Here is a 25,435-nt window from a genome sequence, read left to right on the forward strand (position 1 = left end):
TAATCAAAATCTAACAAACAAAATAATCCCAAAACTATTATTTTCCTCCTCTCCTCCCCCCCCCCCAGCTGTCCCACCACCCTCCCCAAGATGCCTTGATAAAAGTTAAGTCTTTACATCTCTTTGGCAACAATAACTTAAATCTGCCACTCTGTTAGGGCAGGTGGGTAAACTTTGTACAAAAATAGTCTCAGTGGCAGTTTGATCTGCTTTTGCTATGCATCTGCTGGGCGTTTCTTTCTGCAGCTGAAAGGTGACAAAGGAAGTTTGAAAAAAAAAAAAAACCCACCCCTAAGACTTGGCATTCCTCTCAGATTCTCAGCAGGTCACATCATGGCTCCCTAGGAAGCCACCCCCCCCCCCGAATAATGCTGTAGTAGAGAAAGGATGAAGAAGTCAGAAAATGGGAAGATAGCATTGATAGGTCTCAGCACCACAGTCTCTTCCAGCCAACGAAACATTTAAATAAGCTTGTTTTTTATGTCCTATACACCCACCCCACCGCCTGGGATTCAGGCTGCTCTCTCAAGGCTAAATGGGAAGTGCTGAAGGCTATCCAGCCACTACTTCTGGGCTGTTCATGTTGATCCTGCTCATAACAGAAGGCAAGGTCTTCAGTAGAGCTGAGTACCTGGGACAAGACCGTGATTCCCAAAAGGAGGTGTGTGGGGACAATTTTGAGCTCCGCAACCATGATGAAACAGAGCGACCGCAACCCAGAGTCAATGAAAAACATAAGCAAAAAGGGGGAATGGTTGCTGAGACCAGGAGTCTTCCCTGCTCAAAACATTAAATGTGATCTTCACTTTAGCTGGCTCCCTTACCTGTTTCAGGTGTTTGGCCTACACTTGTCTCTAGCTCTTCCACTAATTGTGTCCGCTGGACCATCAACTCCACTTGATATTCAGACACAGCACACTGAAGAAAGGACAAGGAGAGCTTGCCCCCTGTGGCAAGACACAAGTACCAGTGCTTGAGGGCCCCCCTGAAGCATGTCAGAATGGCACAAAGCGCAAGGCTACGTGCTCTCTCAATATCCCCTATGGGGTGTGGAAAGAAGACACGATAAGCTCACAGAACAGGCAGGGAGAGGAGGTCTCAGGGCAGTACCCCAACTGGGGAAGTCAGTGTGGGTCAGAACATCAAGAGGCATGAGCTAGGAGTATTACAATGGCTTATGTGGCAATGTTAGCAAGGTCACAGATCTACCCTTTAAATGCTATAGGTTCTATATGTCTATATATGTCTATTTGTACACAAACACTTTCTTGGGTGTGTGCGCACGCGCAAACACACACTCATGTTTGCACAACCATCGCAAACCACCTCATGGTAGGGTGGCCCCAGCCCAGCAGCAGTCAAAATCTGTCCAATAAAATCGGAATGAGGCCCTGAATGAGTTCTGCTCCAGCCAGCTCCTGGGCCTTATCCGTGCTCATGTCCCCTGGTGCAGTAACTGTGCCATGGGGGCAAAGTAGGTAGGAAGTCCAAAAGGGAGAGATAGCCAAGTTCACTCTCTGTTGCCATTTTCGCTGTTGCCTAGAAAAGGGAAGAAGCTGTTAGAAATTGCAACCACATAACTAGAGGCCTCAGTGGCCTTTTTCCTTGTATTGTTCTTAGCTTTTCCAACACAGCTGGTCTTTTCCAGCTGCCTCAGGATTGAATTCAGTTCATGACATATGGACAGAAGCTTAATAGTGTGTCTGTAAAAGGGACTGACAACGTCCTTCCTAGTCAGATATGTTTTAAGAACTGGGGTAAAGTTTCCCTGTTTCCACAGGCAAGTCAACTACCTTCTGAGGATTTGTGCCAGCCTGGCTTCTATCTGAATAGATTTTTTTAAATTCGATTTTTATCCTGCCTTTATTATTTTACTGGTAACTCAAGGCAGTTAACACACAGTACCAGATACTCTCTCTTCCTCCTTTTCCCCACAACAACCACTCTGTGAGGTGGGTTGAGCTGATAAAGAGGGACTGGTCCAAAGTTACTCAGTTGGCTTTCATGCTTAAAGTGAGACTAGAACTCAAGTTTCCCGATTGCTAAGCCAGCACTTTAATCACACCACCAAAATGGTGGGAAAAGAAGCATTGGAAGTATGGAAGAAGGATCCTAAACCTCCTGCTGTCATATGAATGAATGGCTCTGGATTACAAAAAGGTAGATCTTCATACTCCTGCTAAAAAAAAAATCATAAATCAAGTTCTCTTGTGTCAAGCTTGACTCCTGGTGACTGTTATGGTTATATTTACATTGTTTTCTCAGCAATGCTATGGAAGAGGTTTATCAATGCCATCTTCTACATTGCTGTTCCTTTCCTTTAATCTAATGCCATAAATATTGCGATCAGCTCTTAAATTTTTGGGAAAACTGAAATAATTTCATATTAATGTGGCCTCAGTAAAATAAATCCTCCCACTGAGTTTAAAGTGTGACTCAGCCAAGAATCAGAAGGCCTCTGCTTGGGGCAGGATTCAGTGCAAGGGATAAAAGTAACCCGTTCAGAACAGTTCTTCATGTCCTATCCAGAGTTTCAATCTTATTTTTAATTTCCTGGCTTTAATCATGAGACCTCTACATCAGATCACATGGACTCCACAACGCTTGCCCCAAGAACAGGAAACTTCTGGGTATTTGGGGGCTTACCATTCCTTATTAAGGCCACTCTCTTCTGCAATTTTTGTCATGTCAAAATGGACCTTACCTCCTACCGGCTCGACCTCTGAGTCAGTGACATGTGTGATGGAGAACCGTGATACTGCAGCAGGGGAGACTGTGAAGCGTGAAAACTGGATGGGCAGCACTTGCTTCTGAGCAGATACTAGCGTGGGTGACAGTCTGGAGAGACTGTCCTCAGCTGCTTCTGAAGTCATTGATGGCAGGACAGGTGATTTCACAGGTATGAGGGAAAAGTCATCCTCCCATCCAAAGCCACCAACTGAAATGGAAAGGATAGATATAGGAAAGAGGAGGAGACTGATGTGAAGGCTACTCCCTTCACCCACTCTACACAACGAAGTTTCCCAAAGTCCAACGGGATTTCCTGTATCAGACTTCAGTCTGACACCTTCCAGATATGCTGGATTTTGGCCAGGCTCTCTAGAAGTTTAAGTTTAAGTTAAGTTCGGAGGGCTTGGAAAAAAAATTGCTGTGCAAAATATAGGTAATCCTTCACTTACAATCATTCGTTTAGTGACTGTTTGAAACTACAGCAGCATTGAAAAAAGTGACTTATGACCATTTTTCACACTTAGGACTTTTGCAGCATCCCCGTGGTCATGTATTCAAAATTCAGACGCTTGGCAACTGACATGTATTTATGACGGTTGCAGTGTCCCGGGATCATGTGGGTCACTTTTGTGACCTTCTGACAAGCAAAGTCAATTGGGAAGCCAGATTCACTGAACAACTGTGTTACTAACTTAACAACTCCAGTGATTCACTTAAGAACTGTGGCAAGAAAGATAATAAAATAAGGCAAAACTCACTCAACAACTGTCTTGCTTAGGATTGGAAATTTGGCGCTCAATTGTGGTTGTAACTACATTACTACAACGTCATTCTCTATGATCTTATGATGGCCATCACAAACAGTTAAGCAAGCTGCTTTTAGCAACCAAACGTACAAGCTGGAAATTCCTACTCATAAACTAGTTGTAATAAGAGAAAACTAAAAATGTCTACTTGTTCCCAAGTCAAATATGGAATCTGAAATACGACAGACATTGAAAGAAACCAGGTATATCACTAACCAGCACTATTCTGGCCTGCAAAATTCTATGACTCCAGATTCCTTCTGTTGTTGTTTTGTCCACGACAGATGGAATTTATGAAAATGGGACAAATTATCTGAATCTGCAGGATTCTTCTGAGAAAATACACATATGGAAGAAGCATCAACAGGGCAAACACAGTCCTTGACTTACAACCTTAATGGAGTCTGCCTATCATAATAGTAAGTTGTGATGGTTGCAAAATGGGTCGGCCATGTGACTGGCCCCATTTTATGACTTTTTTTGCAGCACATAAATGGCCTCCATGGTTCTTAAGCAAACACTGCTGTGGTTAAGCAAACCAATGCCTTGCTATGGTACAATTTTGCTCAAAACCAGAAGTGACAAGTTTTGGCAAAATCGTTGTAAAATGCAGTCACATGACTGTGAGTGCTGCAAACGGCCGTAAAATGTGGCCTTGTTGCTAAGCGCCCAAAGTTTAGTCATGTGACTGCAGGGGAATCCATATTGTAAGGTAGGCCCATTATAATTTTGGTTGTAAGTCAAGGACTACCTTTATTCAGTTTTATTTTGAAGCACATCAGTTTAGCCAAAATAGGTACATGCGTTCTGCCAATCCAAATGGGTCAAATTCAGTTCTAATTATAATCATTTATGGAAGATATAGTAATCAATCTTGCTACGAAAAAAAGGCAAAATGAGTGGAGTTCAAGAGACTGTAAAAGTAGTGATGAGGGTGTAATGTGATCTCATAGGCCTCAGTTCGTTTGACCCGTACTTTTATTCTCTTCAGAGGAGCTCCCTTCTGAGCTGCTGTTGGGTGAATGTATCCCATCTGCTAAGCCTGGGGAACCTTTGCTCTCCACCTGCCCAGGTGGCGTTGGCGAAGTTTCTGTTACTCCTGGGAAAGGATGTTCTGCAAGTTCCTTTGTGGGGCTTTCCTGCAGGTAAAACGTGCAATGGATACAATTAGTTCATATCCTGAGGGATGGAAAACTGTACTCTGCTATTATCCAGGACACCCTATGAAAAATCAGAAGTTACTTATTTAGTACCTTCAACATCCAAGAAACTGTAACCGTAACAACCTCCTCCCTCTTTCATGGCTCATTTCTATGTTAATTAAAAATGGGAAGTCTAACTTTAAGGTTTAGTGGGAACATGCAGCTCGTTTTAGTGTTAGTCTGGACTGTGTAAGATCAGACATGTCAAACTTGTGATGTCACATGACATTGCGCAACGTATCGGGACGGTTTTGCCATTGCCGGCAATGGGGTGGGTGTGGCTTCCGGATGACGTGTCCGGCCAGCGGGCCAGCAGCTTGACACCCCTGGTGTAAGACTATTTAATCCAGGTTGCAAAATTCCAGACAGCCAAGTGTTTAGAGTTTTATGTATCTCTACTATATGCTGCTATATATTACTCACATTAACTGGGCTTCATCCGAATACTAGATAGCAGCATATTGTAAAGATACAGAAAACTCTACCACAGTTCAGCTCTGCTAGCCCTATAGTCATGCACTTGCTGCCCTCCCAATCTTTGCTCATCTAGGAAGGTCTTAATCATGTTTGTATGGTGATGAGATTTGTATTCCAATTCATCCGGAGGATGGGAGGTTAGAGGAGACTGGCTGGTATTGTTATGGCTAAGATTACAGAATATTATAATGAGAAGCCAGTAAACAATTGGTTGAAGTATGCAGAATAATCAGATCTGCACTGCAAACTTCCGGTTGACCACAAAGATATGTAGAAAAATCTGGATTTTGCAGTTCAGATGTGCTAGATGCAAAATATAAAGAACCCCATGTCTTCTAGGTGCTTTGGATACCCATCAGTCTCCCCAGCTTTGCAATGGCAAAACAGTGTGATTTAAAACCTCTAGGAGGAATCAGGTTGCATATTTTGGCCTCCTGGTATGAGGATGTTTAGCGCAGGATGCATTCTGTTCCGAGTCCTTTTCTAAGTTACCTTATGTTATCTCTTCAACCCCCTCCCCAACAAGTTACCTGGTCAAAGAGGTAGACAGTAACATCTTCGGTGAAGGAAACAGCTTTCTTCTTGCGCTCAAGGTCATCACAAAAGGTCTCCACCACTAGATTGGGCATCTTAAGCAGGCTGCGCAGGTTACGGGCACTGTGGCTCTCAGCCACCACAATGGGCACAGCAGGTGATTCCTCCTCACTTTCCTCACTCTGGTCCTGAATGTTGTAGCACCGCAGCTCCTCATCAGACTCATCACTGTCCTCAGTATCATCTTCTTCCTCTTCAAGATCAGTGGGTCTACATGAGAGCTGGGATGGTACCCCTGACAGTTCCAGTGATAGCCCAACATTGCTTTGAGATTCCTTAGGATGGCCAATTGCCCGTCTTTCCTCAGGTTGTTCAGTGTTCTTTGTCACATTCTCCTGTCCTGAATCCTTTACCTCATTTCCTTCACCACCTATAGTGGGTTCCTCTGGACTGGTGACCACAAGAGACAAGACGAAAGATCTGGTGGTGGGAGTTGGTGTCTGCGATTGCACGACGATCCCATTATTCTTATCCTGAATGAAGTTTGAATCGAACTCATCAACAGTTGCTTCATTCAACAGTTCCTGTGACAAGTTAATATCTCTGTCTTTCCCCATGCCCTGGTCCTCTGTTCCTGGAGAGATGCAACCCCCACAGTCTTCATGTGGACAAATGGGCTCAAGACCAGCTGGCAGAGGCTCATCTGTCCTGCCAATTTGTTCAGAGTTTTCGTTTAGTTCTTCAGTGTGTGACTGGGAGACCTCCAGTTCATGTTCCTCAGAAGCATCACTGTCCTCTTCCCCATCTTCCCGGGTTCCACCTTCAGTATCATAGTCAGAGAAATAGGCAGAGTCACGGTAAGGATTCTTCTCATTCAAGGCCTGCAGCTCAGCTGTAAAAGAATCAGAAAGACTCTGCTCTTCGACTTGATCATCCTTATCATCTTCAGATGTTCCCAGCTTATCAGATCCTTCAGATTCCCGTGACTCATGAGGTTCCCTGAGGACAAATTCAGGTGACTCATAGTTCTCTGTATCATAGCCACTATCCAGAGCCTTAGGCTGGTTTGAGGATATATAAGCTATGGGGCTGAATGTATCACAGGAGCTGGTGGTAGAGGGGATTTCCAATGAATCTAGTGAATCTGGAGTCCCTACTTGTTTCTGTAAGGTTTTGAAAGTGGGGATTATATCTTGTTGCTCAAGACAGTCAACTGGGAAGTCAATAAAAACACCAGATGTAAGATCAGCTGAGTCCTCATCACTGGCCTCATCCAAGTCAGGGAAACTGGTACTGGAAACAGTCTTGTCTGGAGTTCTATCTTGTTCACTACTGGTGTTCTTGCCACTTTCTATATTGATCTCCTGTGGCAATTTAGGTGAGCATCCAATGGAGGTCTCTTCCATAGGGTCTTCTTCTATGTTTGACACCTCAGCTATTGATTCATCCAGCAGAATTGGATCTATAGCCTCCATGCTGCTGGCAGTTTCTTCCTTGGAAGATAACAGTGATGATGTTGATGACAGCCCCATCAAAACTGCTTCCCCTGATGGTGGAGTGGTGGCTTCTGGGCTCTCCACTCTGCTGTCTATCAACGGATCGGTACAGCTTTCTACACCAGACAATGTAGCAGCACTTTCAATTGATACATTTTCCTCTGCAGGCAAATCACTGTCTGGACATGGGGAGCCTATGTGAGATGATGACAAGTGTTCCCCACCTAGCAGAGCTGCTCGCAGATCTTTGATCCCTAACGTTGGCTCATCCCGTGGTACCGTGCACAGTGGCTGTGCCATTAGCCCCTGGAAGGTGATCATATGCCGGTAACACCAGCTATCTTTGTCAAGTGGTTCACATGATGGCAGTAGGTGATCACTATCATTTTTGGCTGAGGTGTTGGATGTCCAATGTTTGCCTGAAGATGGAGATTCAGAATTTTCATTTCGTTCACTTTTAGGACTATCACACAAGCGCTCCTCCTCTGCTACTTCCAGAATGACTGAGTCCGATATAGTCTCCTTACAAGTGTAATTCACTGATGGTGACACACCCAGTGGATCAGCAAAAATGGTTTTCTGCAAAGCTAGACCAGGCCACTCAGAAGCATTGGGATCTTTGAGCAGGTAGTCCTCAGCGCTATCCTTCAGGGACTCCTCATAGTACGGGGCCTCTTTATTGTCTTGTTCTCCATAGGAGTAATAATCAGAGGGGTCCCAGTGGCTTTCAGTGTGTGCCGATTGACCCAGGAGGGGGTCCATGGTGAGTGAGATGGTGGGACTATTGCTGGATTCATAGTGGTCCTCCTTAATTTGCCAGTGTGAAGAATGGCTAAACTCAGGGCTGTAGGAACACACGGTATAATCAAGGTCATTCCCACTGCCTTCAGATGCCACCTCTTCAATGCGAATATAGTACTCGCTGTTCAGAGAGGGGCTATGGGCACTCAGCACAGGGACTACCCCCGGTGTGTGCAAACCAGGGCACCCCTGCATTTTACAATCATAGCAAGAGGGGGACACCCCCAGGCTGAGGTGCCCGCCCCCACCTCCACTGCTGCTGCTAGCTGAATAGTAGAGATCATGATAGCGTGCAGCCCCACCAGGGCTCATAGCTGAGGCTGGGAGATGTTCCGCTTTCCCTTGGTCCCACTTGTATTCAAAGTTGAGGCCATGGCTTGTCTCCATCACAGTGAGAACATCATCACCATCGTTGGAGAAATGCTCCAGAAGAGGGAAGGAAGAAAGCTCCAAACCCATGTGATTGGAGCCAGAACCTGAACCACCGGTGCCTCCGGGTTTCATGGAGTTCCAGCGCCTCTCAAACTCCTCCTCCACTTCGGAAGCCCCCTTGGCACAGAGGTAGGAGAGCAGAAGATGCACCTCCTCTGCGGTGGGGCGCTGCTCTGGCTGAAGCCAGCAAAACTGCATCACCTCATACCTGTGAATAGCAAGGAGAGAGCAGCTGTGAGCCAAATGAGGTCCCTTGCTGTCAGGAAAGTGGCTATTCTGCACCCTGCAAAGAGTTTACCCTTCCCCCCATTAGTGCATAATTCATTCCAAAATATATCTGTTTGTATGGGAATTAGTCCTCTCTTCTCAACATTATTATTCCGTCCTTGAAAATACACTTTAAGATAGGCACAGCAATAATGACAGCTTCATTTAAATAAACTAAAAAAATGGCTTGGGTAAGAAAAAAAAGTCAGAGAAAACAGCATCAAAAGAAAACAAGTTTTTTCTGATAGGATTTGCTTCTCAGCTCCAATAAACATATTAGTCCCATCAACACTGCAGAAAGCTTTATCAAAGCTTAACATGGTGGTCCAGATATGGCCTAGAGAAAATATTATTCTGGGCTAGGTACCCTACTTCTGTAGAAACAGCTCAGGACTATCTCAGGCTTTTTAGCAGTTATGCTACCCTACTGGCTCATATTCAAGACATCTAGTTCCTTCTCATATATACTTCTGTACTCCTTAGGCAGGCAAAGGTAGTGCTCGATTTAGAACTGTAACCGAGCCCAGAATTACGATAGTCATTAAGGGGATCACCACATGCTTGCCAACAATTTTACAACCGTTTTTGCTGTGACCCTAACACAGTGGTTCTCAACCTGTGGGTCGGGACCCCATTTGGGGTCGAATGACCATTTCACGGGGGTCGCCAAACAAGGCTGTCCGCCATTTTTTCCCCCTTTTCTTTGGCCACGCCCCTAGCACCCGGTGATGTTTAAGTGGTTGGGGGTCACCACAACATGGGGAACTGTATTATGGGGTCACGGCATTAGAAAGGTTGAGAACCACTGCCCTAACAGAACAATTATCCAGTGGAACGGCTTGCCTTCAGAAGTAGTGGGTGCTCCATCACTGGAGGCTTTTAAGAAGAGACTGGACAGCCACTTGTCTGGAATGGTAGAGGGTCTCCTGCTTGAGCAGGGGGTCAGACTAGAAGGCCTTCAAGGTCCCCTCCAATTCTATTATTCTAATTGTTAAGCAAACACTGCAGTCATTAAGCAAGCACCGTGGTCATAAACTGAGTCCGTTTTCCCCAATGGGCTTTTTTTTTTGCCAGACCCTGGAAGAAAACACTGGAAACCAGCCCCAAACACACCCCCAAAAAATCACAGTCACATGACCACGGGATGCTGCAAGCAGACATAAATGCGAGCCAGTTGCTGAGCACCCAAAATGTAATCATGTGACCGCAGGTGTTGGAACTTCAAAAGTGGGTTGTATGTAGTTCTGAGTCAGTCCGTTGTAACTTCAGTCTAGAAGTGGGCAGTTGTTGCGCAAGGGCTACCTTTATCTGTCCATCCATCTTTCATTCTTTCAATTGCATAAGATTTAACACATTAACCTTGAAGCATGATACTTGCTTATTCAAACATGATGAATGCCTACATGTTTCAAGTAGGCTGAACATGTACTCAAGAAGTTTTCCTTTCCTCCACCATGTTTGTCCCTATATTCCAATCACTCTTTTCTCTTCCTTGTCCTCCTTAAAAAAAACCTTGTCCCCACCTAGTTACTCACCAGCGATCAGATAGCGAGAGTGGAAGCTGTGGTTTGGGAAGTTTAAGCTGCTGCTCTTTGATAGCGTAAGTGAGGACTTGCCGATCAGAATAATGGCAGTAGGGCTGGCCTCCCAGCTCAAACAGCTCCCAGATAGTCACACCCAAAGACCTGCCAAGAGAGGAAAAATGAAAATGTCTAGAGCCGTAGAAAACACTATAGCCAGAATGCAAGATTGATACACAAGATCACGTTCTTTGATACCAGAGCAGTCTCTCTTAGTTACTGAAATAGTCAGGTGCTTCCAGATGAGAGAGTATACCATGTTTTTTTCCTTAATGGACAGGCTGTAGTAGGAGCAAATGGAAAGGGTGCATGTCAAAGAAGAAAAAAAAGCTGTATTTTCCAGAAAATTCTGTAATAGGGGCAAGACAGTTGCCTTAAAAAAACTTTCACCTGGAAGCACCCTTTGTAATTCACAGGAGAAAAAAAACCTAGACATGGAAAACAGAAATGAAACCAATTTATAGGAAAAATTCCAGTAACGCGGAGAAGCAGAGTCTCTCCAATGATACATATGAACATACCGCCCGCTCAGCAGTCCTATCAATAACTTCTAACTACAATAACCCAGACCCTAAGTCTTGCAAAAACTGTTAGGTTAATTCCATACTTCAAAGACTGTCATTTAAAACACTGTCCTACTTTCTTAATGAGCAAGAAGATATACTGGGGGAGGAGAGGGGAAATTCCTTTTTATATAACTCAGCCCTAAACTATAAAAAACAAGCACCAGAATTTGGAGTTTAGCCCAGAAATAAATAATCAGTAAAGTTTAATTAACTAATTAATATTAGATGCTTCAATAAGATTACTTTTACTACAGCAGTTGCATCTTAAACATATCCATTTATTATTATTGATTTAATTTGTATTCCACTTTTGTTATTTTTACAAACAACTCATCAGGCTGGCAAACATATCCAATACACCTTATTCCTCCTATTTTCCCTACAACAATCCTGTGAGGTGGATTGGGCTGAGAGAGAATGACTAGGCCAAAGTCACCCAGCTGGCTTTCAGGGCTAAGGCAGGACTAGAACTCATGGTCTCCTACTTTCTAGCTTGGTGATTTAACCACTAGACCAGTGTTTCCCAAACTTGACAATTTTAAGGCATGAGGACTTCAACTCCCAGAATTCCATAGCCAGCGTTGCTGGCTGTGGAATTCTGGGAGTTGAAGTCCACATGCCTTAAAATTGTCAAGTTTGGGAAACACTGCACTAGACTAACCTGGCTCTAACCCTGTTTGTCTAAAACATTTGGCGCCAGGCCTGTCTTCCCATGTCAAGTGGATTTCATACACCAGCCCAGATTTTTCTCACCAGATGTTGCTAGTCTTAGTCTGGTCGACGATCAGCAGGTTGCCGTGGACTTCATCAATCAATTCGGGGGCTACCCAGCGTAATGGAACCCATAGTTGGTCGGCGGTCACAAAGTAGTCATCCTGCCAGGCATGCAGGGCCAAAGGGAGAGCACATCCATCAAACCAGCCACAATGCCACCTGCCCCCTCGTTCCTGGTCCAAAGTTGAAGCTTCCAAACACTTTTGCCCGTGAAAAATATAGTTTGCACTACTAAATATCTCTTCCAATTGCTCCTAGCCTTCTCACTTCTCCAACTCAGTCATCTGGCCCTGGTTTGTTATTTTTTATTTAAAATACTTCTAAGCCTGCTTTGTAGAATACAGATCTTCCCAAAGCATCTTATGGAATAAAACAATATCTATACAATTTAATAAAAAAAAATATGAGGGTATAAGCAAACATCCCATCCCAAAAAATCTCCCCTAAAAGCACTTAAAGGAAGATCATAGAAAACAGGCAAGTCTTTCAAAAGTTAGTGATGGGGGCTCCTGAACTTCATTTGTCAGGATCATTCAAGAAATATGTGCCTTTTCTCTTGCAGTCGCCAATATGATTGCTCCTAACAAATTGGGCCAATAAGAAAAGCCTTCTTTGCAGTCTTAAAGTAGGAGCAAGTGGGTGCAGGTGTTTCATTAAGTTAGTAGGCTGCAAAGATTTTAAGTTTTTTTTTAATATTATAAGGAGCCCATTAAATGCAGCTGGGAAATGCACTGACAGATTCACCTCATTTCCAACAATACTAGCCCAGCCATGTTCTGCATCAGTTTAAATTTTTGAGCCACCTTTAAAGCAGCCACATATATTTATATATGAATGAAAGAAATGTATTCACAATGTATATGCATAAGATGCTGGGCGTGAATGTGTATTAGCTTCTGATATATCTTGGTGTATTTGTCTCTCACCCATTTCCCCTCCTTTCCCATACCCTCTCTCAACCATCCCTGGAAAGAGAGCTGCTTTTATTGTCAACCTTTCAAGTCCTCTGCAAATCCTGCCAATAGCAAGTGCTCTCACTCCATGTCCCCACCCCACCCCAGCTCCCTACTCCCTAACACACTTACTTTGTATTTGCAGTGAGAAAGGCCATAGTCACCAATTTTGACGGTAAGGTCAGCTGTGAGTAAGCAGTTCCTCAAGGCCAAGTCACTAGACAAAAGAAATATCCAACAGAGTTTATCCAAGAGGTATCAACGGGCCCGTTATGATGCAAATTAGATTAGCAGCAGAACCCCTAAACCAGGGAGTGGCAGTTGAAGTGCAAGGCAGAATTGCTAATCTGTTTGTATTACTTAGCTTATCAAAGGCAATAAGGAATATCTCCAATTAGGCCTGGAAATATGTCAAGACATGAATCCTCCGAAATAAATAGAGTTAGAAAGCGAAGCCACTATACAACAATGCACCAATTGGAATAAGTTCTGCTTTCTCTCAGCTTCTCTCCTTTTGATTTTCCAGCATCAAACCATTTGATTTTTCCTACCATCAAACCATGCATTTAACTGATTGACAGATGGATGCAACTGATCACCTGTAGACAGTGGTGGGATTCAGCTGGTTCGCACCAGTTTGGCAGAACTGGTAGCTAAATCCGGAAGTCCGTTCTAGGCCTCAGAGGCCCAGGCTTGCATCCAATAAGAGAACCAGTTGTTCAGGTTATTTCAATCCCACCACTGCCTGTAGAGTTTTCAAGGCTAGCCCTATACATGGTCTTGCAACTAAGAATGACACAGAAAGCAGTTATCAATAATAACGAGAGGAACCCACTTCCTGCTCTTCTGATGAGTCTGCACTCTGCAAGATTTAACAAACTATGCCACATAAAATCTGTTTCTGATTTCAATTGTTTTTTTTTAAAAAAAAACCTGCTGCATGTTTATCTACAAACCCTGAATTGGCAGGTAGCCCTCAGCTTACAACCCCAATTGAGCCCAAAACTTATGTTGCTAAGTGAGTTTTGCCCCATTTTATGACCTTTTTGCCACAGTTGTTAAGCGAATCACTGCAGTTGTTAAGTTAGTAACCTGGTTGTTAAGTGAATCTGGCTTCCCCCCATTGATTTTGCTTATCTGAAGGTCGCAAAGGGGATCACATGACCCCAGGACACTGCAACCATCATACATATGAATCAGTTGGCAAGCGTCTGAATTCTGATTGCACGACTATGGAGATGGAGATGGTCGTAAGTGTGAAAAACAGTCGTAAGTCACTTTTTTCAGTGCTGTTGTAACTTCGAATGGTCACTAAATGAACTGTTGTAAGCCAAGGACTACTGTACTGTTCTTTAACATGGGCTGAGGATTCTCAGAGCAGGGATGCTCCTCTAAGAAAGCACATGGACACTAATCTTTGTGAGTGAATCACAAAAAAACCCAGCTGCCCACCTTAATTCTGTTTGGACCCTTATTTTGTCCTCTATCTTAGCTACCGCCCTCAAGAGAAAATGTCTCCTTGAAAAATGTAGTAAATGGCCATGCCACAGAGGGCTTTTTGGGGGGGGGGAGGAGACAATTTTAGCCTTTTCTTCCCACTGCTGGCACATCGTTTTCTATCAGTGATCACAATGGTAGTTATAGCTATTCTTCCAATTGCATGAAAGCATGATGTGGTCCATGGTATTGATCGCATTTACATCAACCTCTATTTTCCCCATCTTTTTGCGATCTCAGAAGAATTGCTGAGCCCAACAGTCACCATAGCTGCCTTTGTTATTCTTGGAGAGAAGTCCAGTACAGCACAAATGGGCCTGTTTCTCTCCCTTTGCAAAGGCTTTGTGACATTTTAAACGTTACTCAATCACATTTTTATATCGACTCTGAAAGATATTGCCAGTCTTTATAGCTATGTTAAATAAGAAGAGAGAAAGGAGAGAAAGGGGAGGGAGGGAGGGAGGGAGGGAAAGAGAAAGAGAAGAAAGACATGCCAAAGCAGCAGAAGACTCATCTTCTAGGCACTCTTCTCTTCCAGCTCAATAGCCTGAGACATCTATGACATCCCTCTCTTTGTGTCCATAAAAGATGGTCCAGGAGATGGCAAAGCACCCCCTCTTCAACAAAATCACTGATGCTGGAGTCTCTGAGTGCCACTCACTCAGCACCAGGATATTGTTGACGGGGAGGAACGGGTGATAAGAAGAGAGCAGGAACTGCAGTGGTTAACCAGGCTTGTCTGGTTTCTTGCTGGAAGCCAAATGCTGCAACCCATGTTTCCGGACAAGATCACAGGAGAGGGGAAAGCTGGTTGGAAAATCAATGTTACAGACAGCATACCCTGTGTATCCTCACCTAAAGCACCCAGAACTTCAGTTACCACAATACACAGTGGGGCCAGGATAAAAAAAGATTGGGAACACAGTAATATTTAATACATATGATAAATGAATAAGTGTAAGAAAACTCTTGAGACTGATTGTAGCCAGCAAGACAATTGTATGGGGGGAAAAAATCCAAAGGGGGCATGAAAGCCTTAGCAGCAGAGCAGAAAACCGTACTTTCATATATACTTTTACTATCTTTGTCAAATTTTAAAAAGCCCTGACGGGCAACTCTTAGTGCCAAAATTCTGTTAATTTTTAAATGGATGCATCTATAGTCATGAAAAAATGCCTCTGAAAGCATGAGAACGGTGTAACTAGAAGATAAATTCCAACATAATTCTGAAGATCAACTTTATATAAATGTAATACTTTCCTCAATATCTTATGTTTGTCAGCTTCTATTTTCTAACCCCAATCGTTTTAGAGAGCCTGCTTTCCAAATTTCAGCAAGAGACGCCATCATTTGAAAGGAAATGGGATGGGGCATGACACATAGCCCATGAATTGCCAATTTGTGTTTTTGAACATTTTTTCAGGAAAAAAAACATGCCTTTGGATTATCACCATTTCCGCTACTAGTCACCAGGCCTCGGATATCACACGAAATATCATTGTCATCATCAATTCCACAGCAAAAGAGGAGGCAGATATGGTTCTGGAGTCCCCAGGCAAGACTAGAAAAAACTCCTTTCTCAAATCCTGCAAAAAGATTAGGCCTTAACCCTAAACCAGTATATCTAAAGATCTACAGATGTATGGATATATGAGTAGTTACCACAGGATAGCTTTGAAAATAGCATGTGTTGCTTCTTCCTTATTTGCTAAGTTCTCCTGAGTCGTTCTCTTTTCTAAGTTCTCCATCTAACCATCTTCACTCTGCTAATTCGTGAAGAGAACCATTTTCCATTCTCTTTTTATGCGCTTAACCTGAAGGCATGGCAAGCAAACCAATCTTCTCAACTTACCTATGGACATAGCTGTTGCGATGAAGATGCAGCAAGCCACAGGATACCTCGCAGGCCATGCGCTGCAGCGTCAAAGGATCAGGTGCCAGAGCCTCTGCAGTGTGGCAGCTTCGTAGGTAGCCCTTTAGGTCACCCTGTTGGAGTAGCAGTAGTGTTACCCACAACTATAACTGCCTAAAGATCTCTCTCTGTGAGGTGTGAGTGGTTGAAGAGGAATAAGGGGGGGGGGAGAGAAGCATTTCTGCAATGTGGTCAAAAAATGAGACCATGATGATTCAGATTTGCCCCCTCAAGATGGAGGCGTGTTCAAGGATTCTTGGCCATACTGGAATTCTGCCTATCTGGGGAGACAGAAGAAAGTCTCTTATTTGAGTTCCATGGGTAAAAGAAAGACATCTCTTCACCCGTTGTTAGCAAGCCAAAATAGCTCATTGCCGAGAGAATGAAAAAGTACACTTCTACAAACTAGAAATATACCTGCTGAACCAATGGTTTCAGATGACCCCAGCAAGAGTCAGGAGAGAAAGAGGAACATCTCTTCAACCAAACACACTTTTGTCACTTTCCTGTCCCAAGGTTGAGGGGAAGAGGGGAAATTGTATTTTCCCCCCTCCATTAATGACTTACCAATGGGCAAAATTCCATCACCAGCAGATAGGGTGTCACCTCCGCACACTGAGCCAGGCACTGTAGGAGATTGGTATGCTGGAGTGCCCTGGGCAGCAAAGGTAAGAGGTAGAAGTGAGACTTGAAGGAAGCAAGCAAGTAGCAATCCAGAGCCAAATTAAGAGAGGACTTGGAAAAATGTGCAGACCTGGCAGAGCATTTGGGTCAAGATGGGTTGAGGTACATCAGCATTATAGAATGAGAGAACTCAAAGGGCTCAGAAACTAAAGAAGTGAGGGAACAGCTAAGGATCAGTGAGAAAGCAAGGAGCAGGATGATCACAGCTAAGAAGAAGTACACTAGGCTTACAGGTGACACCTCAACTAAGTCAGCTGAGAAAGGACTTTGTTTGAAAATGCTTCTTTTCTCTTTAGATTGTCAAGCTACTTTCACATCGGTTTATATAAGGACAGGGAAGGGCTCCTGTGATACAATCACAAACTGGCACTAAATAAATGGTCCTAAGCTGTGCCAGCTACCTCAGAAACAATAAGAGCTGTTTGTTCATAAGTCAGTAAAGTAATTCATTGCTTCCCCAGCATTGTCCCTCCCCTTCTGTGTATTTTGGTCAGATTCTCTGGATCCAACAGGAGATTTCTTTGCTACTCCGGGATTCATACTGGGAGAGAAGATGTAATACAGAGTAAGCTATCTTGACATCTCAGAAGCTAAAACAGGACCAACCTTAGTTAGTACTTAGTCTGGGAAGAACCTGTAGGTTTGACAAGCAAATTGAAAGAACCATCCTGAAGAAAGACAACAGCAAACTACATTTTGTGAAACTGCCATAAAAACATCATGGATGTATCATCAAGAGTAAAGCTCAACTCATGGACACCTTTATTTTAAAATCTTATCTTTAAGGATTACAAGCATGTAGATCCTCTCATAACTTCTTAATAACATTTATTTGAGGGAGAGACACCACAAAAGACCCAAATTTTGGAAGTCCTCAAACCTTGCAAGATTTTGATAATCTTAACCTGATGTTTCATAATATATTGGGTTAAGAAGGCTGGAATTTGTCAGTTTTCAAAATAACACAAGAATCTTACATTTGGGTCATTTAATTTTTTTAAATTTAACATTTGCATTTTATTTTATGAAGGGTATGAGTGCTACATTCAGGAAGCTCTGAAGTTCAGCAATCTCTCTTTCGCTCTTTTGTCAGTGTCAGACCAAATTATAGACAGTCTTAAAGCTACTTCTGCTTTGACCTAGAGATGTTTTCATCACCATCTCTTATGATCCAGCCCTGTTCTGTCAACATGGGGAAGCAGATAGCTTCCATTCACATAAGCCTTGTGTTCCCATATCTCTTATACAGATCCTGGCTGGAACTGTAATAGTCACACATAAAAGAACACCTGTGGTATGCTCACAGGTGCAGCCCCACATAAATTTTGTCCAAATGCTGAGGAAATCTAGATCAGAGGTAGTCAACCTTGGCTCTTTTATGACTCATGGACTTCAACTCCCAGAATTCCTGAGCCAGCTAAGCTACCCCTGATCTAGATAGTCCATAGCCTGCTATTGAAAGATGAAAGAGAACTTACCTGTAAGGCTGTGCCTCTTCCAAGAATTGCATTTGATCCTGCACGCTCGCACTGGCCTTAAGCTCTTTTACCACCACCTGAGTACTGCTCAACCCTGCATTTACCTCACCGAGGAACACCTAAAGTGAAAGAGAGAGATATACAGTCACCTTGATCTGGGATCTTGCACTTCTGATTTAGGATGATAATGACTTTATGAACTAGGGAGACCACGATAGTTGTACTATAAAACTGTATTAATAGATCAGTATCCTCTTAAGTAGCCACCAGAGTTTCATCATGAAATTTACTGCAACTTTATAATACAGCCAAGAATAGGAAATGTGCTAACCCTTCTCAGTTTTTCATTTATGGACATTCTTAAACAATACTGGGAAACTTTCATGCATAAGAATCAATCAAGTCATCCACCGTACCAAGCCAATGTTTGGATCGGTAATTTGCCAATGAGTGACTACTAATGTTCCACTAGCAATCACAACACAAGCTTTCTGCAAACAAAAGCACAAGTTCACACAGCAATCACTAATATAAATTATCTTTATAAGCTGGACTTAAGTTTTTATGTTCCACATAAAAATTTAATTCATGTATTTATTTTGTAATATTTATTCCATTGTCTAGCTCTCAAGTATTTTTCAGGTTATAATGCATCATAAAAGAGTCATTTGGTTTCTATGTCTTACACACCACTTCCCTGCACATGTATTCTTGTTTACCCTGCTCTTAGGCTCCAGGGTCTTAAGGCAACTTTGCTCTCTGTTCTTCAGCTGGCTTTCTGTGGCCATTTAATGGAAAGCTAGGCAAACTTTCTATAACGCCCAAATAGGAGGCAATAGAAATAAATATAGGAAAAATCAGTAATGCTGCATGGGGTCTATGGGAAGTGCCAGATCTAATCTATTAGTTACAGAGTTATCCTTATCCTCTGCCTCTCCTCTTTTGGCAATTGCACCTCATTGAGTTGAATAATTGCAGCCTTCTGTTCTTTCTACTAAATGGCTCACTTTTATGTACTGGGACCTAATGCAGAATTGACATTTCCATTTTTAATTCTGTAAGTTAACGTATATTGTTCCACACTCTCACTCGCCTGCTGCCAAAAGCACTCCTCAAAGGGACAGCACCGATGCCTAAGAATGAAATCTACTCTATTCTTTCAACTTACTAATTTCACTCCCTTTGGCTTTGGCTTTTTCTCTGTATCCTCTCTTCCTTCCCATTCTTCCAGTGTTAATTGCAGGTTGGGGATCAGCCCAACTTACCTTGCCAAACCATCCATGGCCAATTTCTTTGAGGTACAGCAGACTGTGGCGTCCCAGGTCAGTGGATTTGAGCAACTGCACTGTGAAGGAACACATAGAGCAGTCTGAATTTCTGCACCCTCCTTCTGATAAGTTGGTCGCTGTACCAGCTTGACCCCATGCTGTCTCATTCTAGCTTTCTGCAGAAGAACAGACCTGGGACAACAGCTGCATGCAGATTCAGATACAGGAAAATCCTCAGAGAAAAGAGGAGATATCAACTTCTGGAACCAGGTTCGCTGCAATTCTTTGCTACATTGGCAGAATCAAGCCGGGGCCGAAGGAGTTTTCCCAAGCAGAGGAAGAAACAAGGAGCTTTCTCCTACAATCAGATGTCTGCCTGAGCTTCCAGGCATTAGAAAGCATCTGTTCAGGGTCTACTCAAGCAGGCTCTCCAGTGTCCCAAATGCAGCAATGCCACCCTTCATTCCCTCAGTGCCAGACACCACTGTTCCCATCACACCGAGAAGCAAAGGCGTTATTGTTGTCCTCGGCAGCAGTGGCTAGAGCTAAACATTGAATCCATTCTTTTGGGGGTCCGTTTGGATCACTGGGCTACACAGTGTGGGCAGAGCAGAGCGGAGCCATCGCATGGCTAAGTGGCTCGTCCCTCTCCCTCCCACCCAGCGGGACAAGTCTCGGATTCCTCAGTGGCTTCACATGGGAAGGAATGCAGGACCCGTGGGATCTGGGATGAAAAAGCCCTTTGTCTCCAACGTAGTGGGGAGAACAAACCTTCAGGCAGGACAACCAGCAGTCTCTGCGGAGGTGAAAAGATCAAGGGCAGATGCCCTATCCGCAAGCCTGTTCCATTACTTCTTGTTTTGCTTGCTCTCCAGCTAGCTAATGGAGGAAGTTGGCTGCTCAGGCTGTATGCCTGTTCTCCAGGTATATGCAACATAGGGACGGTGCCCTACAAATTCATTCCTATGTCCCCTAAAGCAGAATGCCTTGCCCCTTTGAGCCCACAAGGTGGCATTGGCAACTCACACTACAGCATGCTTATGTGAGAAACCAGAATAATCTGAAAGATACTAGTTAAGGGGAGAGGGGGAGAGAGGGGGGGGAATTTGGAATATCACCACAAATATGCTGTTGAGCAATAGGTAGGTACAAAGTTCTAGCACCCAAAAAAAGGAGCCTCAGTCTCTTATTAAAGAAAGGACTGCCATTACTCGCTCTCCTCTTCTGTTTATACCTGGCACTAAAACGATTAAAGCAAGATTAGGGATCTCCTTGCTTTAGGGGCAATCCACAGGATTTTGAAGTAGAAAGTGGGGAAGGAGGAATACATGGCCTTCAGCCTAGGCTATTCAGTAGAAATATGCAGCCTAGGCAGCAAATACAACCTCAGATGTGAGAGGATGCGTGACAAAGCATGACCATATACAGAGGAATGGGACTCAAGAACCAAGCCTTTAGGGGCTCCAAACAAACTGACAGGGGAAGAATACGCTAGACAAAAATTCTTCTCCCCTCAGCTGCTTCCAATGGCAACAAAGCATTGACGTCGCAGGAGAGAGGTGAGCCTATACAGAAACCGAATTCCATGCTTAGAAGCGGATTTGATCCGCCTCAACATATTCTCTGTCAAGCAGCTGCAAGTGGGTTGTGGGGGAATCCAGCCAAGCTTATGCATTCCCTTGACAAAGGTGGGTTGGAGGATATGAAGGCTGAAGACTTGCAGTATACAAAAAAGATGGCTGAATCCAAAAGGACAGAAGGTATCTAAGCATTGTCTGCAGAACAGGATCTTTGGAGAATAATTCTTGGTTTATTCTCCCAAGATCCTGTTCTGCAGACAACTGCTTAGAATGTTGGATATATACCATTATGAAGCTAGTGTAGGGGTAGGCAACCGTGTCTCTTTTATGACTTGTGGACTTCAACTCCCAGAATTCCTGAGCCAGCTGTGCTGCCTCAGGAATTCTGGGAGTTGAAGTCCACGAGTCATAAAAGAGACAAGGTTGCCTACCCCTGGGCTAGTGTATCCCACTTTAGCTCTTTGCAAGCAGTTCTTGTTACATTAGCTTTAATTCCCTCTACTGAACTGAGAACTCTAAATGGAGGTTGGGGGTGTATATAAAACATATCAAGCAATATTTTATGGTAAAAGATTTCATTTTACACAGAACATCTGTGTAACCGGTGAACTCAAAAGCTTCCATCTCACTATAGCAGCTTTTACCAATCTGGCCACACTTCAAATGTAATGGACCTCAGCTTTCAAGATTTTTGGCCATGGTCATGCATGCTACAGGATTCTGAGAACTGAAATCCACACATCTGGAGACCTTTCTAACCAAAGAAGCCTTTATTATTTCAGCCCCATAGCCTATAGCTATGAAATATTAAACTAAAAAGCAGAACATTGGGGGGGAAATACACTATGTTAATTCAAAACTGACGCACTCAACAAAATGAGTATGATGGCATTAAGGGTATTTTGTAAACAAAAGACTTCCATTAAAAAAGATTTTTAAGCAGACACCTAAAGCACTGGGGTTTGTGAGATCAAAACTAAATCTATGTTTTACAAGGCAGAAAGATCACTACATAAAAAAAAAATACCCAAAAGATACTCAGAGCCTTGGATGATGAATAGAGGACATAAAAAGGAATGACATTTATCTCATATGATAGAATATAGTCTTAATATTTTATATGTATTGAAATTACTAAGAATATTGAGCAGAAACTATCCTGATTATTGGTTAAAACTAACTCTAAAGAGAGGTGGGGGGAGGAGGAGGAGGAAGGAGGAGGAAAAGAAAGAGGAAAGAGAAGAAGAGGAGGAGGAGGAGGAGGAGGAGGAGGAGGAGAAGGAAGAAGAAGAAGAAGAAGAAGAAGAAGAAGAAGAAGAAGAAGAAGAAGAAGAAGAAGAAGAAGAAGAAGAAGAAGAAGAAGAAGAAGAAGAAGAAGAGACTGTGAATAAACTTGTGCCTTCTGAAAGCATCTGAGTTACATTTCCAGGATGTCCAGGCAAATCTGAGACCTCCATGAATTTAGTCCCCGTACATATGGAGGATGTAAAGTTTAGACATTCTGGGTCATTCTATACAGTACCAGAATGGTATATTTATCTATTTATTTGTATGCAGCTCTTAATAGTTAATAGTGGAGCTAATCGTGCTATTACTATCATGTTTCCCCCTCCATCCCACTGGAGCCATCTTTTTCTATGGAAGGATATGTACCATTACCGAAGGAACATAATAAGAATGTGCAGGGGGATAACTATGCAGATCTTTGGTAGAAGAAAAAAGAGGAGTCCTATAGCATATTAAAGTCTAAAATTTTTATTGTGAGAGAAATACTTGGGGAGGTGGGCTCTATGCTACAAATGCTTGTATCTTTAAGATGATATCAGTATTCCAAGTCCTAAAGAGCACTCAGTCCTTTCACTTTTTTAAAATCACCTTGAACCTGCATGTGTAAAAGGGCTGTGAGAATAACTTTGAGGAAGAGGAGGAAGACAAGAGAACACTGTATGGCTTCTGTTCCCTTTCCCTCAAAGGAAGAATCCACTAATGGGTTAGAAGGAAAATATTTCCCCTGAGTCAAACCTGTTAGAAGTCAGAATTTGGGAGTCAAAATTGTCATGTCCTCATGGGCGAACAGACTAAGTTGAAACTGAGAGGTACCAGGCAAGGGTGGGCGTGACAACTTTGACAACCTAGTCTGATTGGGCAGGAGGACTGAAATAACCCATTGGTGGATTCTTCATCCATCATGCTGGAGAGCAGCCAAGGCAATGATGAGATAAGAGAAATCTGAACCCAGAGCAGGAATGGATTTAGAAAAAACATCTCAGACTGGACCTTCCCTTGTTCTCTTTGGGGTAAAAGTAGGGAAGGGGAAATATACTGAGAATAGCAAGATTCTGTTACTGTGACCCTATAATAAAAGTAGTTTTAATATTCATGGTTTTGCCATTCACGTTTGGTCTATCTCAAAGGGATGACCACATTACATTTGATTAAAGTATTTATTTGTACGTGCACTTCCTCTTCTTCAAGGTTATTCTCACAGTTCATTACAGCACAATAACAATAATTAAAGGGAGGATTTCTTCCGACAGTTGTGGGAAATTGGGCTCCTTGTTTCTTTTCGGAAGCACAAAATCTAGGTGATAATTCCAAGACTGTCAACAACAGAAAAATTCAAAGTTTTGCTATCTCCCTTTCCCACGCAGATGCCATCCAGGTGTTACTTCTCTCCAGGGCTTTTTTTGTCATAAAATGCACCAGAACAGAGTTCCAGCACCTTTTTTTGACAGATTTTCCAGAGTTGCATTCTTTTCCTATTGTTTACCTTCCTATCCTCATTTGTTTTTGAAAAGGCCCCGCTGGTGGTACAGTGCGAATGGGGTCCCCTCTGGCGCTGTCTGCCTTCTCTAGGAGGAGCCATGAGGCGCCGGAGCACCACAGCCAGAGTGGCTTGATTGCCTGGGTTGGACCATGTGGTGTGGAAGCCGATGGTGGCGGTGGGAGACACATAAACATGAAGGCCATCTTTCATCTTGTTTGACAACTTCTTAAAAATAATTCAATCTTTTACAAGCAACCAAATTTTGTTTTATTGGGCCAATTTCATTCCACATAGAAAGCTGACATTTCCATTCATTAAACTAAATGGGTATGCCAGTGGTAAATGTCCCCAAAAGATTAATGAAATGCCTTCTTGTAATTTAAAGCCACACAGTGCATGGTAACATTAATAGTATTATAGTATTAACTTACCTTGAACAAAATCCTAGTCTTTTAGATACACTAAAAATTAAAGGGTTTTTTTTTTTCAACTACAAAGGTAAACCTTGTAGGGTAGGCAAAGCAAGTTGTATGCCGTGTGTGAGTTCTGGCACCTTTTTTTTTTTTTTTTTTAACAAAAAAAGCACTGCTTTGCTCTAAGATGGAAATCTCCAGATTTGTGGGACTTGCTGAACATGGTGCCCAGGAATTCTGGAACCCTGGGAATTGTAGTCCTATCCATCTGGATAGCATAAATTTGTCAATGCTGCTGTACACACAAAGCATGAAAATCACTATTGCAAGTATCCACAGAAAAAAAATGTTTAATGAAGTAAGCCTATTGCAGACACTTCAATTGATTACCTGAGCGCCCAGGTTGCCTAGACATTGGCAAAGATACTTCGGTGAGAGGCAGAATATAAACTTCAGGGCCATTCTGTGTGGCTGGTGAGCCTTGAGCTGAGAATTCACTAGGATATTCCTCCCCGTCAGCATTACTGAATTCCTGGGGCAAGAAAGATAAGGAGAATAAAAGTGTAGAATGGGGCAATAGAACAATGTTACGAATGTGGAGAGGAGAAGGTTTGAGACATGCATTTGGTCATCTCTCAGACACATAATCCTCCTCTCAATGGGAGGATTATGTCAATAAAGCATGCAAAGCAACTTTGACTCATTCAAGCAGCCTTCCCCAACCTGCTACGGTACACTCCAGTTGTTGGATCGCAATCCCTAAAAATCCTAGTCATTTCAATAGTAACTGGGAACCAGGGAAGTTATGTTAACAAATACCAGGCAGGCATTGGACTGATGAAGGCTGCTTTGAAATAGCATCCTCACTACCACCAGCAGTTTATGTGCTCACACATGGATGATCTTTCATAGATTTTCCACAGCAATACATAATTCTGCATGCAAAGAACCCCTGACTCAGTGCTTGCTATCTGCAGAAAAGGCCGGGGATGACGCTTTGCCTGAAGTATTTATTAAATCCCAAACCATATAGATCGATGGGCCAATTCAATACAAGGCAATTCACTATGTTCCTAAATACACATGAAAAAGTGCAAAGAACTCACATCCATTCTTTCGCACAGGTAACAAATGTGTGAATAATCACACTGAAGGGAAAGAAAAATGTTGTCCCTTCACTGCCATACAGCACTAGCAGAGGAATCTGTGCACACACTT

The 25,435-nt window shown here is 43.0% G+C and overlaps 1 protein-coding gene across 12 annotated transcripts in view; it reads right to left on the bottom strand.

Moving 5' to 3' along the window:
• Positions 1 to 698: 698 nt before the first annotated feature.
• The window catches only part of AATK (apoptosis associated tyrosine kinase), an 88,706-nt gene continuing 63,969 nt past the window's right edge, over positions 699 to 25,435 (bottom strand). For 9 of the 12 annotated variants that reach the window (XM_039346264.1, XM_039346255.1, XM_039346245.1 and 6 more), the window contains 12 exons: positions 24,608 to 24,749; positions 19,455 to 19,534; positions 18,190 to 18,308; positions 16,595 to 16,682; positions 15,968 to 16,101; positions 12,751 to 12,835; positions 11,645 to 11,865; positions 10,281 to 10,430; positions 5,746 to 8,686; positions 4,513 to 4,675; positions 2,705 to 2,938; positions 699 to 1,539 (listed from right to left, as the gene is read on the bottom strand). In XM_039346264.1, coding sequence (XP_039202198.1) covers positions 1,511 to 1,539; positions 2,705 to 2,938; positions 4,513 to 4,675; positions 5,746 to 8,686; positions 10,281 to 10,430; positions 11,645 to 11,865; positions 12,751 to 12,835; positions 15,968 to 16,101; positions 16,595 to 16,682; positions 18,190 to 18,308; positions 19,455 to 19,534; positions 24,608 to 24,749 — 4,386 coding nt within the window. In that variant the 3' untranslated portion in view covers positions 699 to 1,510. The remainder of the gene's footprint in view (positions 1,540 to 2,704; positions 2,939 to 4,512; positions 4,676 to 5,745; positions 8,687 to 10,280; positions 10,431 to 11,644; positions 11,866 to 12,750; positions 12,836 to 15,967; positions 16,102 to 16,594; positions 16,683 to 18,189; positions 18,309 to 19,454; positions 19,535 to 24,607; positions 24,750 to 25,435) is intronic. The other 3 variants (XM_039346299.1, XM_039346216.1, XM_039346207.1) reach the window with 2 other exon arrangements.

The sequence above is a fragment of the Crotalus tigris genome, unplaced genomic scaffold, assembly GCF_016545835.1.
Source record: "Crotalus tigris isolate CLP2741 ecotype Arizona unplaced genomic scaffold, ASM1654583v1 scf7180000017551.9496454, whole genome shotgun sequence".
In the NCBI taxonomy this organism is placed as follows: Eukaryota; Metazoa; Chordata; class Lepidosauria; order Squamata; family Viperidae; genus Crotalus; species Crotalus tigris.